Source organism: Paramisgurnus dabryanus, chromosome 18 (genome assembly GCF_030506205.2).
Source record: "Paramisgurnus dabryanus chromosome 18, PD_genome_1.1, whole genome shotgun sequence".
Classification (NCBI taxonomy): domain Eukaryota; kingdom Metazoa; phylum Chordata; class Actinopteri; order Cypriniformes; family Cobitidae; genus Paramisgurnus; species Paramisgurnus dabryanus.
The window spans coordinates 15,017-30,957 of record NC_133354.1 but is presented as its reverse complement, the minus strand read 5'-3'; the positions used below and the strand labels follow the sequence as shown (position 1 = coordinate 30,957).

Below are 15,941 nucleotides of genomic sequence, written 5' to 3'. Positions count from 1 at the left end.
ATGCCTAGTGACAGAGTAACCCAAGAGCAATAGTACTGGCTCGGGGTATAGCATAAATGTAACTGATGTTGTAATTCTCTTTAGTTTATGTTGATGGTTCAAGTCTCGCAGCTGGCAGGTTGCGACCGATGTGCCCTTAAGCAAAGCACCTGTCCCCCATTCACCCTGAGATGCTTTTTAAATAAGATTGATTTAAAAACCTCTAAATTTGAATTGAATTAAATATATAGAGTGCCGCAGGGATGATGTTTTTTGTAGGGAGTTAGCGGGTCACTGGTTCTCTTGCAAAAAAGCCCATTAATTTTTTACATATAGGCTTTGGATTATGGAAAAAATAAGCACTGTGTTTAAAAAAGTTAAAGAAACTTAAATTTTTTTGTCCAACATATTAATCTTAACAGATAAATACAAATGTTACACTGCAAAAAAAGATAATAATTCTTAGTATTTTTGTCTTGTTTTCAGTAAAAATAACTAAAAATTCTTAAATTAAGATGCTTTTTCTTGATGAGCAAAACGACCCAAGTAAATAAGTCTAGTTTCTAGACCAAAAATATCAAATTTAAGTGATTTTGTGCATAAAACATGCAAAAAAAAATCTGCCAATGGGGTAAGCAAAAAATCATGACAATTTTTCTTGAAGGACAAGTTCGGTATTTTAGACTTAAAGCCCTGTTTTCAGATTGTTTATGGTGAAATAGAACGGTTTTGACTGAAATTTCGACATATGCGACTGCCCCGAGAATTTTGTGGTGTTTGTGTTTCACCTCCCACCTTTACTATGGGTTTAATGGTGCACTGGAACAATCCTTCCTAAAATGCATTAAACTTTCGTTTACAAAGACGTGAAACTCACCGAGTGGTCAGGGGTGTTCACTGGTATGCTCACACAAAAATTGCTGCAAAAGATGCTTTCCAACAGCTGTTTTACCATTTGTTGTTAACTTGTGGACCTATTTTTCCAAACGACTCACACCCGTACACTGAAAAAAATGGACTTGGTGGGTCTTTGAATTTAAATAAAATAAACATGTATATGCAACACAAAATATTTATATTCCTTGTGTAAACATAATTTAATTGATTAGGATTAAAATGTTTTGTTTAAATGTAAAATGAACACATTATTCTCACATTGATTAAAATTGATTGAATTGAATACTTAAAGCAATAAAATTGAGTTTGCACACAAAATGGCACCTCCTGAGCAGAAGGTGGCAGTACAGCTCAATGAAAAGTACGTCAATTGCCATAAAAGGAGAATCAATATCGTTTGTTTTGGGCGCCAAAATGAAGACTCAGCAGCAGTCAGTCAGAAGAACTCTCTCAGACGGACACCACGTTATTAAAGTAAGTTCTATTATTTATTTATGTTCACTTTATACGTGATACATCTTCACTAGATAGACAGGTTTTTTTACAATATGTAGCCATTGCAATGACTTGTAGTAAAAATTAGTTTGGAGGAGGTTGGTGGAGTAAGTTAACGTTACAGTCAGTCAGTCAGTCAGTCAGTAAGTGTAAGGCTCATAAAGAAAAACAGCGTTTTAAAAATGTCAGCTGTATAACGTTATTTCACGTTTGGTAGTTTTATCTGAGTTGAAAACTGTCAGCTCTGAGTTGACTTTTGAGGCACTTTTTACTCAGCTGTTCTATGGAAACGGTTCAGGACAAATAAAACGCTAACCAAACGTTATTCTGTCCAGAGTAACGTTATCCATGTAAGTAATTTACCAGATGATATCAATTGACTACATTAATAATGACATTGCGTATGAAACAAACTGTCTGCTTAATCAGATGAACAGACCCGCGTCAGTTATTCGTGACTTCGCTACGCCACGAGCAACACTTGATTCTATTAGAAAAAGCTTTTTTTTAAATGCCTCGCGTGACGTCTGTTATATTAACTGAAAAAAAATCGCTTTGAAGTGCCACACCTTAAAGCTGACGTTTTCAGAAGAGAACCTTGTTGTTTTAAGGTCTCATTTTGTCAAAATTTTGTATGACTGATATAACGTTAATACTTATTTCATTATTGCTCTGTGTATGTGTGACCTTCATCATTTGAGGTTATGTGTTGATTTCACCTCTGAATATTTCCTCTTATAGGTCCATCATCCTTGCACACACTCAAAAGCATTGGTAAGTAATTCCTATCACTGTTTTACTGCTGTTAGTAGCTAAATCTTATTTTTGTAACTAATATACATGTATTATTCTTTGACTCGCAGTACTCAAATATACAATGGTTGGTTAATCTGTTTTCAGATAAATGCTGAATTTAAAAGAATCACTACTGTCTAATGTTCCTGCGTGTCACCTGGACCTCCAATCCAAAAACCTGACGAAACTCTTCTATCAGAAAGGAGGACAGCTAGCAAAAAGGCTTGGAACAATCAATGATCAAATGACAGAAGTAAGTAATATAGATTCATAGACATAAAAATGTGTAAACATTGTTGGAAGTACAGAAAATGTAGTATGTTTTAGTTACATGGCACAAGGGTCATTAAAACACCTGGGAAGATTTAAAGGGGTAGTTCACCCAAAAATAAAAATTCTCATCACTTACTCCCTATCATGTTGTTACAAACCTTTATAAATGTCTTTGTTCTGTTGAACACTAAGGAAGATATTTTGAGGAATGTTTGTACCCAAACCAATCATAAGCCCCATTCACTTCCATAGTGGGGAAATATAATACTATTGAAGTGAATGGGGCTCATGAACAGTTTGGTTGCAAACATTCCTCAAAATAAATGTCTTCCTTCGTGTTCATCAGAACAAAGACATTTATACAGGTTTATAACAACATGAGAGTGAGAATGAGAGAATTCACTTTTGCTGTGATTGTCAGGTATGGTAGCACACACTCGAAATGTGGCCTCTTTATTTAACTCATTCCAGTCTAGTAAACGCGCACACACACCCAGAGCAGTGGACAGTGCAGCTGCCTTGCTTTGTAACCCATATATTTGTAACCAATTGTAACATGCTGTGGCAATGCACATGGGTCTGTATACTTACATTTATATTTGTTTGCATTGTACTAATTTCCAATGACACTTTTATTGTAACAGTAACATTTTTCTGTTTCTTTAACTAAATTGGTCTGTTTTGTACAGGGCATGGATGAAGTCAGCATCAGTGTGGTCATTTGAAGACACCACTGTTGGGATTTGTGCTCTCAAACAACATGCTTCTTGTGATGAAGAAGAGGATCTTTGTATAGTCCTGGAAGCCATGAAGGTGTTGCAACATCGTGCCATGTTGTTTGAGCTGATGTATGCCTTAAACCTGAGCTATCCTGATCTCCGCTTTATTTTTGAGGAAATCCAAAAGATTTTAATGGAACTGCATTGAGCGTAACTTTAACGAACCGTTTCTTTCAGTGAAAGGATCAGAAAGACTGTGCTGCTCATTTATGTTCCTTTTATTTATCTTTTTTAAGTGTTTTCTCTTATTAAAACATTAACAGTTTGCTGCTCAGAGTTGATTTTGGAAATGGTTGTTGTATTTTGTTTTTGTTGAATCTTTGATTATCAGTTTATACAAATGCTGTAGCTCTGACTTTCTGAAGGATTGATATTTTCCAGTTTGTAAATCCATTTAAAAAATAATAGTACTTACTGTTTTGCATGTCTGTTTGGAATGCAGTGTTTGTGCTTTAGCACTTCTAAATCTACTGTGATAGTAACTATTTTAAACATTTGGGTCAGTTTCACAGATGGGGCTTTTCCTAGTCCCAGACTTTTGCAATGCCTTAATTTGAAAACATATTGCACTGACATATCTTGACATATATCAGTGCCATTGTTTTGTCTCAAGATGTACTCCAGTGTTGTTTTTGTAATGTAGGTTTGTTTGTAAACTTTTTTTGTAAAAAATATCCTAATATAACTAGGGCCTAGTCATGGATTAATCTACAACCTGTTTCGGAAATTGCCCCTTTGTATGTACTGCATGTGCTGATTGTTGTAATAGTTATTGACTGTTAATGAATTAATGTGTAGTGATTTAAATTAATTGATGATCTGAAAGCAGTGGTTTGCCTCAATATCACTAAACATTTGTTCAAAACTCTTTGCTTTTTATGCCAATGCAAATGTATTTTGTATTTAAAAAAGAAATAAATAACATTTGGATAATTATGGGTGATTATTCTGGGGCCAGAGACATAATGAAATTGCTTTAGAGTTACATAATCCCATAATATAAGCATTAAAAAAGCATGTTGGAATTACAGATGAAAATCTAGTCCCCTTACATAATAAAATTACTTAAACATTACAAAATAAATGTGTTATAGTAAAGAGAAATAGCACTTTGAGTCAACATATTTATATTAGACTACTTAAAACAATTAAAATGTTTTGGTCTGACACATAAAAATTAAATGAGGAAAATTATGTTGGTTTTACACAATCGGATTATGTGGGACCGATGTACACATTAAAATTACGTAAATTGAAAGGATTTTTTTTTTCAGTGTACATTCTTCCGCTTAGAGCTTGAATAATAGACACTCCAGCCCAGGTGGTGGCGCTAATCCGCCATTGCCAATTGCAAGAATAGAAACAAAGTACCCGGCGCGGAGTAATACCGTACCTCACAGCACAACTAATACAAGGCAATGGAGTTGGCAAAAACTACGATAAAACCTGTTGGAATGCGTATTTTGCAGCGATTTTCCTTTAAATTCAAGAAAAATTCAGCTTACCCCACTGGTAGATTTTTTTGCTTATTTTATGCACAAAATCACTTAAATTTAATATTTTTGGTCTAGAAACTAGACCTATTTTCTTGGGTCATTATTCTCATCAAGAAAAAGCATCTTAATTTAAGAATTTTTAGTTATTTTTACTGAAAACAAGACAAAAATACTAAGAATTTTTTTCTTGAAAATAATTTTTTTGCAGTGTATGAATTTTAAAGTGTAAGTGCGTTTACTAAAAAAATTTAAAAACTGAATTTTGACTTCAAAATTCATAAAAGTTGTGTTCAAAATGTGTAAGTGTCAAAAACTTTTGTTTAGCGTAGAAGGAACCAGTGTCCCATAGCCTACAAAAATGCGTCATTCTTGCGGCACTCTATTTATATAGCGTTTTTTCAAAACATAAAAAATAAAACACAAAAAACAGGGCATAAAGAGTAAATATATAGAATATATAGAGTACATACAGAATGTAATACATGTTATTTTAATGTTAATTCATTTTTAAAGAAGAAATTTAGAAGAAAAATGTTGGCACAACAATTTGTTTCCACATAACTATTTTAAACATTCAGACACATACCCTCAGTAAAGGTTTTTATGATCATTTAAAAGTTAAGTGACTCTAAACTTTATGAGGCGGTTATTAAGAGTTTTATTATTTTTCTTATTTAAAACTTGACTCTTCTGTAGTTACAGTACATTGTGTACTAAGACCGACAGAAAATTAAAATTTGTGATTTTCTAGGCCGATATGGCTAGGAACTACAGTATACTCTCATTTCGGCGTAATAATCAAGGACTTTGCTGCCCTAACATGGCTGCAGAAGGCACAATGATATTACGCAGTGCCTGAAAATAGTCCCCCTTGGTAACTTAGCAGAGGACTATTTTCGGACACTGCGTAATATCATTGCGCCTCCAGCAGCCATGGTTTATATAAAATGAGAGTATAGTTCCTAGCCATATCAGCCTAGAAAATCTCAACTTTTAATTTTCCGTCGGTCTTAGTATACAATGTCACTACAGAACAGTCAAGTATTAAATAGAAATCATATCAATTCTCTTTGATTATTTTTGTGATGCTAATGGTCTAATCCGATTCAATGGATTATGCTAAGCTATGCTAAAAGTGATACCGCCAGACCCGAAGATCGGTTGAATGGATTCCAAAAACAGTAAAAATCAAATGTTGAACTCTAGGGGAGCTGGAAAATGAGCATATTTTAAAAAAAGTGGAGTGTCCCTTTAAGATGTTACATTTTAATGGAGCACTCTGGTGCTTGTGTGTGTGTATAGGAATATGATGCTGGCATGCAGAAATACTATAAGATATTCAGTCTTCACCCTGGTAAAGAATACATGGTGCAAGTGAGATGTAAGCCTACACCACATGAAGGGTTCTGGAGCAAGTGGAGCCAAACAACCTACGTCAAAATGCCCGGTTGTAAGTTCTTTATTTATTTTTATACAACAGGGCTGTTAAATGCTTTATTCTGATTGGTTGAGAAATTATTAATGGATATTCATTATTTTTTTGATAACGCACACCTGACCTGTCAAATGTCTTAAAATAACCACCAGAGGAATGTCTACGCAATCTCTGCAGTAACCGTGGTATAAGCGAAATTATTTAAAGGTGCAGTGTGTAAATTTTAGCGGCTTCTAGTGGGAAGGTTGAAAATTGCAACCAACGGCTCAGTCCACTGCTTACCCCTAGCTTTTGAAATGCACAGAGCAGCCACCAGAAAAACATGTCATCGATGGAGACAACTTAGTAAAAAAGTTTGTCCATTGAGGGCTTCTGTAGAAACATGGCGACATAAAATGGCGACTTCCACGTAGGGGGACCCTTGGTGTATGTAGATAAAAACATCTTATTCTAAGGTAATAAAAACATAACGGTTCATTATAAAAAGGTCTTTACACACCCCAGATAATATAGTTTTGTTTATTATTTTGCATTTCTGTCAAAAGATCCTTCTAAAAATTACACACTGCACCTTTAAGGATAATGCACGCCTAATGTGGTAATGCGGCACGATACAAACTAGAGTTCATTCAGTGGCCGGTCGTCAATTATTCCTTACAAACTTACTAATAAAACAGAATCCTACAAAACCTACAATGATCTTAAAGAAATGAGCAGTACATTTGATAAATATTTATAGGATCATTTTCGATATAAGAGACACAGCCTAACACTATAATTATTTTATATACATTTTGTGAGAGGAATTTAGTCAGGAAATATAATCCAGTGAATTAGCTTGCTAGTATATACAGAAGACCAAAATGCACATAATTTTTTGTTGCATTATTTCATTGATGAACTTTATGATTCTGTGCATGTGCTTTATGAGAAGAAAATGTTTAGTTAAATTAAAAGTACACACCGTTTTCCCCGAGAGCCTTTCCGTTACACACGCATAACTAACAGTGCAGACTGTTCTAGATAGAATACCATCAGTTTTACTCTAGGGAGATATGACCTCATCTTCCTCGAGGTCAACCTCACCCAAGCTTGTTTTCGAGCTGTAGCCTCGTCTGGGCCTAATCAGTCGTGGAAAGTCAGGCACAGCAAGAGTCGCACCTGACAGCGGCAAATGAGCCAGAAATGAGCACCGTTTCCAGCTCCCAGAATTCAAAACATCACACATTACTCAATTATTGCGCCAAGGGGTTTTTTGCAAAATGACACATTTTTACCTAGCATTTATCTTTCCCATGAGAAAGAAAAGATCACAAATAGGATTTCTTTAATATCTCAATTATTTATCAATGAGATTTAAAGCAGAGCACAAGGAAGCTTTTGCTTAAAGGTGCAATGTGGGACTTTAAGGAAGAATTCTTGACAGAAATGCAATATAATATATATAAGTATATTATCAGTGATGTATAAAGACATTACATAATCAATTGTGTTGTTTACACCATACAAGTACACCATACACCACGGGTCCATTTACATGGAAGTCCCCTCCATGTTTCTACAGTAGATGCCGCAAAAAAAAAGACTTTTCAAGGGATGGTTCATCGAAAAAATTTGATTTGGTCATTAACTCACCCTCAGAATATTTTAAACTGAAAATGTGATGTACCCCTTCAAATTAATATAACTCTGTCATTTTTTGGTCTAGAAGCCTAATTTTGGTGTTGTTTTAAAGAAGACACTTTAAAGGATTAGTCAATCTTCTTAAAAAAATCCAGATAATTTACTCACCACCATGTCATCCAAAATATTGATGTCTTTCTTTGTTCAGTCGAGAAGAAATTATGTTTTTTGAGGAAAACATTCCAGGATTTTTCTCATTTTAATGGACCCCAACACTTAACAGTTTTAATGCAGTTTAAAATTGTAGTTTCAAAGGACTCTAAGCGATCCCAAACGAGGCCTAAGGGTCTTATCTAGCGAAACGATTTCATTTTTGGCACAAAAAAATAAAAAATATGCACTTTTAATCCACAACTTCTCTTCTTCCTCCGCTGTGTGACGCGCAAGCACGTCCTCACGTAATTGCGTAATGACGTTGAAAGGTCACGTGTTACATATAAACGCACATTTGCGGACCATTTTAACCAATAAACTGACACAAAGACATTAATTAGTGTCAATCCACATACAACAATGTCAGAATGGTCCTCTTTCTCCACACTTGTAAACACTGGAGCGTAATTTCGTATAATTCATCCATGAGCTCATGACGTGATGACGTATTACGTAAGGTCGCGCTGGCCCGTCACAGGACCGGAGGAAGACGAGAATGTTGTCGTTTAAAAGTGCATTTTTTTCTTGCCAAAAATGAAATCGTTTCGCTAGATAAGACCCTTATGCCTCGTTTGGGATCGTTTAGAGTCCATTGAAACTGCAATTTTAAACTGCATTAAAACTGTTAAGTGTTGGGGTCCATTAAAATGAGAAAAATTCTGGAATGTTTTCCTCAAAAAACATAATTTCTTCTCGACTGAACAAAGAAAGACATAAACATTTTGGATTACATGGTGGTGAGTAAATTATCTGGATTTTTTGTTTTTTTACGAAAATGGACTAATCCTTTAACAGTTTCTGGATGTAAAAATATAAAATAAGAATTTTTATAGCATTTTAAATTTATTGTAATAAATAAATATAATGCAATATAATATTTTATTTCTTTTATACATAAAATTATCACAAAAAAAATGTGCTGGCTTGCTGCATACTCTTGTCACAAATTAATAAATTACAGTCACTGCATTATTATTACTGCTAAAAGGTTTTGAAATTAGACATTTTCAACAATATATAGTTTGTCGTGATAGACAGTGCCAGTTAACGGGTTAAAACCTGTATACTTTTTTTTATGCTATACACGAAGGAAGATATTTTGAAAAATGTTAATAACCAAACATTGGGGGCATCATTTATTTCCATAGTATTATTTTTTCCCCTACTATATACTGTACAGTAAGTCTATGGTGCTCCAGATCTGCTTGGTTTCAAACATTCTTCAAAATATCTTCATTTGTTTTCAGCAGAACAAAAAAACCCTAAGGGTGAATAAATTATGACAATATTTACATTTTTCGGTGAACTATCCCTTTAACTCGCTTGCATCTCAAATATTACTCCTGACACAAAGACTCAGAAATCTCCATTAGTGTTTTAATCTCAACAAAGTTTTACATACATTTACATTAATTTTACAGTTTCATACTATTAATGTATTTTAACAATCGTCTCATTTGTTTCTATTTTAAACTGTGACTTACATGTTTTTTTTTTTAATGAAAAATCATTATGTGTCACATGGGGACACGCGCTGTATTCATCACCATTTCCTTTTCCTGTCTTTGTTTTCTATAGACATCCCCAGAGAACATTCCCTATGGATCTTGATTACTATTTTCTCAGTTTTTGGTGTCCTCATCCTCACCTGGACGCTGAACGTCAATCGAAACAGGTGCAAAATATTTTTATGATTCACAAAGTTTCTGTGACTGTTTTTGTGATTTTTCAATAGTAATGATGGATAGGAACCAAAATTCATTGCATGATCCTGTCAGGATAAATGTGATCCTTCTGTATTTCTTCATATATATTTTTATATATCTTTGTAAAGTGTGAAGCTGTGTTTGCTGCCTCCTGTGCCTGGACCGAAAATTAAAGGATTTGACAAACAGCTGCTAAAGGTAATGAAATGATTGCCCATGCACCTTGAAATCACGTGTTCAAATCACCTGTCAAATATTTCAGTTTAGACAGAATTAATATGTCACCCTGGACCACAAAACCAGTCATAAGTGTCACTTTTTTAAAATTGAGATGCTGGATTCACACTAGGGATGGGCATGATTAATCGACGATCGATAATTGATCGTTAAGAATTTAGTCGATGACGTTAATTTGTTATTGATTAATCGAATACTTTTTTTATCTAATGCAGGTTGCGTTGCCTAGCGTAGCGTGGGTCTTGAAGCAATTAAATGAATTTCACTGTGTGGCAGCAATTCAACATTTTACCACCAGGGTGCAATATTTGACACCATACTCCGTTATCTGTGACCTTCCGTTTTGATTTCAAAAAAATAATCATGAAGAGGTCATGATTTTTTGGAACAAATGAGGTCTTTGTTTAGGAATGGGGCTCGCAGCTGCAGATTCCGCTGCTTTAGAGCACCGCATATTCAAGCGCATATATGTTCCGTATGTCTAACTAAATGTAGTTTAACTGTCTGCCACAAGTTGATCTTGTAATAAAGGTCTCATGGAGGGAAACACGCTGTGTTTTTGTATTCAACATTTTTTAATTATAAAAGTTAAATAATTATTTTTTCATTATAAAAATATTAATGATTAATCGATAGTCGATCGTTAATTCTCCCGACAATCGACTAAAAAAATTTAATCGAATGCCCATCCCTAATTCACACCAAACACAGTAGAGGCGGCAAAAACGTGCTATTCGCACGTAGTTGGACGCTTGAACATTTATGCTACTTACAAACCTAACGCTGGGGATCGCGTTACTCGCTCTAGATTACTCGCGGGATTTAACTTCATGTCATGCCAACTTTTTCGCTTGAGTTGAACATTTTCATATCGCGTAATTTGCATCGCCCCACGCAAAGCCGCGTCTGATCACGTCTTTGCATTGACTTTGTATGTAATCTACTCGCGCAAATCATTGATCGTGTCTGGTGTGAACCCACAGTAAGAGTTTACTTGTGCGTGAAATTCTAGTCATTCGAGACGGCTTTTCACATGGAAATTCGCGTCATGGGAGGGGCTTCTGCAACTCTGCTCGCTTCCTCTAATCACATCACTACAAGAGCAAGCTCCTGATTGTTTAATGGGTACGATATTCCACCAAAGTTCTGATTCTTCAACTTGCGTGTTTCCCGAGGCAATGCTCAATTCGCGTTATTCGCGCATTCATTCGCGTCATTAGGCGGATTTGCGTCATTACCGTGGGTTCACACCAGACTCGTTTGCGGCGTCAAATCGCGTCTACCGGGTCTAGTTTGCCGCTTGAACATTTTGAGTTTACTCGCTTCATTCGCGCGTGAAATTCTAGTCATTGAGACATTCACGCGGAATTTCACGTCATGGGAGGGGCTTCTGTGACTCCACTCGCTTTCTGTAATCAAGTCACTACTAGAGCAAGCTCCTGATTGGTTAAAGTGGCGCGTTTTTCCACCAAAGTTCAAATTTCTCAACGCGCGCGTTTGCCACGGTAACGCTCAATTTGCGCCATTCACGCGAACTAGACGTGCGATTGAGGGGGAATTGCGTCTACCGTGCCGCACTAAGAGCCTCACTTATGCTGCGAGACCTCCAGATGCACGTCCACACGTCTTCACATTGACTTAACATTGAAATCACTCGCGCTTGATGCCTCTACTGTGCCTGTTGTAAGCGCAGCATTAGGCGGATTCGCGTCTACCGTGCCGCGCTAAACACCTCATTCACGCCGCAAGACCTCCAGATGTGCGCAAACGTATCTTTATTGATATCGATTTGACCCATGCAATGTATTGTTGGCTATTGCTACAAATATATATCTGTGACTTAGGACTGGTTTTGTGGTCCAGGTTCACATACTGAGCCATGGTTAGGTATTTGCAAGGGCACATTTCTTTATTATTATCATTTCGAACCAAATTTTTTTATTTTAGCAATGGTGAATTTAACATTTGAATTTAAGGGCTAATTTACCCTCGAAATGTTGTTCCAAACCCAGCTCACTTTCTTTTTTTCTGTGTGACAACAAAAACATTGCAGAATATCTGAGCTTTTTTGCCATTCAGTAAAAATAGATAAGAACCAGGGGTTGTAAGCCTCTGAAAGGAATAAAAACATATTGAAAATCATATTGTTTTTTTTTTTTCAGAGGACATACAGTTTAAGTGGATTGACCTGAAATATTTTGCTCTCTCTACAGAATGGGAAGTCCGAGGAAGTTTTTAATGCTCTGGTAATACAAGGTTTTCCACCGACAACCGATTACGATGGTTTATTGGTGGAGTATCTTGAGGTGTACGACAATGAAGAGCAGGAATTAGCATTGGATGGGAAAGATCTGCCAGAAGACTTCCTAAAATCCAAAAACCCATCAGACAGCGACTCCGGACGGGGCAGCTGCGACAGTCGCACCCTGCTGTTGGAGAAATGCCTGGAGCGACGAGATGCAAGCGGTAAAATGCAACACTACAGCCTGCATGGAGAAACCAACGAAGGCAGCGAATACCAGGGGGGTGAACCGGGTTCACCGCAGTCCACGGACGGGCACGCCAAGACCTGGCCTGTCGTTTTTTCGTCTCCACAAACACAACCTCACCAATATCAATTGGGAGCAGCTAAACCCACCCATCACAGCGTCCCAGAGATTCGCAGCATCTCTTCGACACCCATCAGTTACCACCAATTACATCATCGAGACTTCAGCAAGCCCCACTGTCATCATTCCCAAAGCTACAACCAGTTCAATCCCGAATCAGAAACCCTGCCTCAATCACAATCCATGGAATATGTAGAGGTGCAGAGGATCGACCCTGAAAACGTGTTAATGCTCAGGCCTCTTTCAGACCCCAATGGCGAACAGGACTATTTTGAGCCCGCTGGAGAGGACTACAGCCGAGTCAAAGAGGTGACATCAAACAATATGCTCCTTCTGCAGGCAGATACGCCTCTGCAGTCCTCGGACGATTACAGCCAGGTCTCGGACAGCCAAAGCGACCGATGCTCGACCCAACAGCAGCTTCATCCCTGCAAACCTCTCATCCAAGTGTTGTGTAGTCCACTGGGAAATGGTTATGTGGACTCGACCGCATTGTTCCCCTGATACCGATTGCAATACAATAAGCTGTCCACATCTTAAACTCTTATAACATGAGATTTTTTCATTTTTGTTATACAATGTAATAGCAACTTATAAAGGCCTGCGAGAAGGACTTACCTTACTGTAGACATGGCTTCTGTTTCAGTGGTTTCAATTGGATGATTTGTATTTAAAATGATATTTATATTGCGAAGATAACACTTAACTCTTTCCTCGCCTGCATTTTTTATGATTTTCACAAAAGTTTAATGCCTTATAGAAAATGCTTTTCTTTAAATATATAAACATACAAAATATTAAATGAAAGAACAGGCCCTCTGATTTCAAACAAACAAAAAAAAACATTTCATCCTACTTTCATCAGTTCTCTTTTTATCACCTCTCAAATATGGGTAGGTTTCTTCAAAAAAACCAAATTTTGAGCAAAAAGATGAGATAATTAAATTTTTGTAAAGGACTTTTGACAGAGATCAGATGCAGAGTGATCCTCAAAACTGTTTGCCCAAGGGTGATACTTCCGGGTTTAAAAGTTGCGGAAATGTGCACCAACTAATGGATAATAGCGGTATTGTGGATTGACGAGAAAACTTGTCAATGGCGGGGAAAGAGTTAAAGGATTAGTCAATTTTCTTTAAAAAAATCCAGATAATTTACTCACCACCATGTCATCCAAAATGTTGATGTCTTTCTTTGTTCAGTCCAGAAGAAATTATGTTTTTTGAGGAAAACATTGCAGGATTTTTCGCATTTTAATGGACTTTAATGGAACCCAACACTTCATACTTAACTCAACACTTAAAAAAAATTTTCAACGGAGATTCAAAGGACTTTAAACGATCCCAAACGAGGCATAAGGGTCTTATCTAGCGAAACAATTGTCATTTTTGACAAGAAAAATAAAAAATATGCACTTTTAAATCACAATAACTCGTCTAGGTCCGGTCCTGTGAGGCCCCAGGGCGACCTCACGTAATTGCGTAGTGATGTAGAAAGGTCACGTGTTACATATATGAAACGCACATTTGCGGTCCATTTTAAACAATAAACTGACACAAAGACATTAATTAGTATCAGTTGACATACAACAATGTCGGAACGGTTCTCTTTCAACACACTTGTAAACACTGGGGCGGAGTTTCGCATTCGTCATCTGTGACCTCTTGACGTCATGACGTATTGCGTGAGGTCGCGCTGGGGCATCACAGGACCGGAGATAGGTGAGAAGGTGTGGTTTAAAAGTGCATATTTTTTTAAAAAAAGACAATCGTTTCGCTAGATAAGACCCTTATGCCTCGTTTGGGATCTTTTAGGGTCTTTTAAAACTTTGTTTAAAAAAACTGTTAAGTGTTAAGTTAAGTGTTAAGTGTTGGGGTCCATTAAAGTCCATTAAAATGAGAAAAATCCTGGAATGTTTTCCTCAAAAAACATAATTTCTCGACTGAACAAAGAAAGAAGATTTGCCCCTTGAAGATTTTTTATTTTTAGTTGCTCTTTAAAAACATTGAAATCTGCAAAAAATCCATTTTTTTTTAAGTCTATCATATTTACAGATTTTTAGGATTTAGCACTTAGCTGCCCTCAGCAATGCACTATGCATTATGTTATTGTAAATGTATTTTGGATCATGGCACTGTTACGCGGCTGTTCTTGTGCTGTTCGGGGTCAATTGTTTTTTTAGGATTATGAACTTATCTTAAGTATTGCCAAAATGTACTCGCACCACATTGCGACTTCAGTTCTTTGTGCTGCAGTTGGTTTAATCCTCCTGAAATCCTCCTGTCGTTCATTTATGAAAACAAATTCCTCTGCATAATCTCAGCCAAGATGTATTTTTTAAGTATTAATAGTACGATAATGCAAAAGTAAACAATGAGATTAAAACTCATTGGAAGGTGTTTAACGTTTAGACAATTTTATTACAAGAATTAATGGAACTGATTGTTAACACGAAGCAATTACCAGTACACTGTCAGAAAAAAAAGGTACACCAGCTGTGACTGCGGCAGTACCCTTTCAAAAAGTACAGCTTTGCACCTATAGAGCTCCTATTAGTACCTGAGAGGTACATGTTGTTACCAAATGTATACATTATATCTGCAGTGTTGGGGGTAACGCATTACAAGTAACGTGCATTACGTAATCATCATATTACTTTTCTGAAGCAACGAGTAAAGTTACGCATTACTTTATAAATGTACACATTCATGTTCGAGTTACTTTTTATAAAAAGTAATGCAAGTAACTTTTCAGTTTAATTAATTCGATTTTTTTTTTAATTCATGCGCGCCTGAGCCAGAAACGGAGATGGCAGGCCACAGCTTGACATTTTTGCGATGAAAATATGCAATTTCTGAATGCAAAACTTCAGCCAAGTAAGAAAAAGTAATTCAAAAGGAACTTAAAAGAAACGTAAGCAATTAGATACTTTTTTTGGGAAGTAACCTAATATTGTAATGCATTACTTTTAAAAGTAACTTTCCCCAACACTGTTGACTTGCACGTTTTAATGAGGAAAGACATTAAATCAGCACTCCATTTTATATGTTTGATATAAAAAGAAAATGGTGAACAGAACAGAATAAATTTTATTATCTTGTACATACACAAATCATGGTAGCTGGTGAGTCTCATTTTAACGCTTGCCTGTGCAAATAAACCTATGACCGCCACATGTTGCCTTTATTTTATAAGTTGATGTACTGTAAGTATGCTGGATATTACAAACTTTAATCATTTTTGAGTGTATTTTATGATTACTGTGTCGTGCAGCAATTATAAATGCTTTGTTTCATGCAATCAATCTACATCACTGTAAAAAAAAATGCAGCAGTTAAAACAACTTGATTTTGCAAGTCAATTCAACCTACTTTTTAAAGTTTTGACAAAACTTATAAATTCAAGTT

At 36.1% G+C, this 15,941-nt stretch overlaps 1 protein-coding gene and 1 long non-coding RNA gene across 2 annotated transcripts in view; both read left to right on the top strand.

Moving 5' to 3' along the window:
• Positions 1-14,285, top strand: part of prlra (prolactin receptor a) — a 40,508-nt gene extending 26,223 nt beyond the window's left edge. Inside the window, exons 6-9 of the mRNA XM_065243998.2 lie at positions 6,017-6,164; positions 9,564-9,660; positions 9,820-9,889; positions 12,142-14,285. Coding sequence (XP_065100070.1) covers positions 6,017-6,164; positions 9,564-9,660; positions 9,820-9,889; positions 12,142-13,041 — 1,215 coding nt within the window. The 3' untranslated portion in view covers positions 13,042-14,285. The remainder of the gene's footprint in view (positions 1-6,016; positions 6,165-9,563; positions 9,661-9,819; positions 9,890-12,141) is intronic.
• On the top strand, positions 1,038-4,492 carry LOC135721620 (uncharacterized). The gene is made up of 3 exons (XR_010521532.2): positions 1,038-2,145; positions 2,272-2,419; positions 3,129-4,492. It is a non-coding gene; the product is annotated as an uncharacterized lncRNA (long non-coding RNA).
• Positions 14,286-15,941: the final 1,656 nt, after the last annotated feature.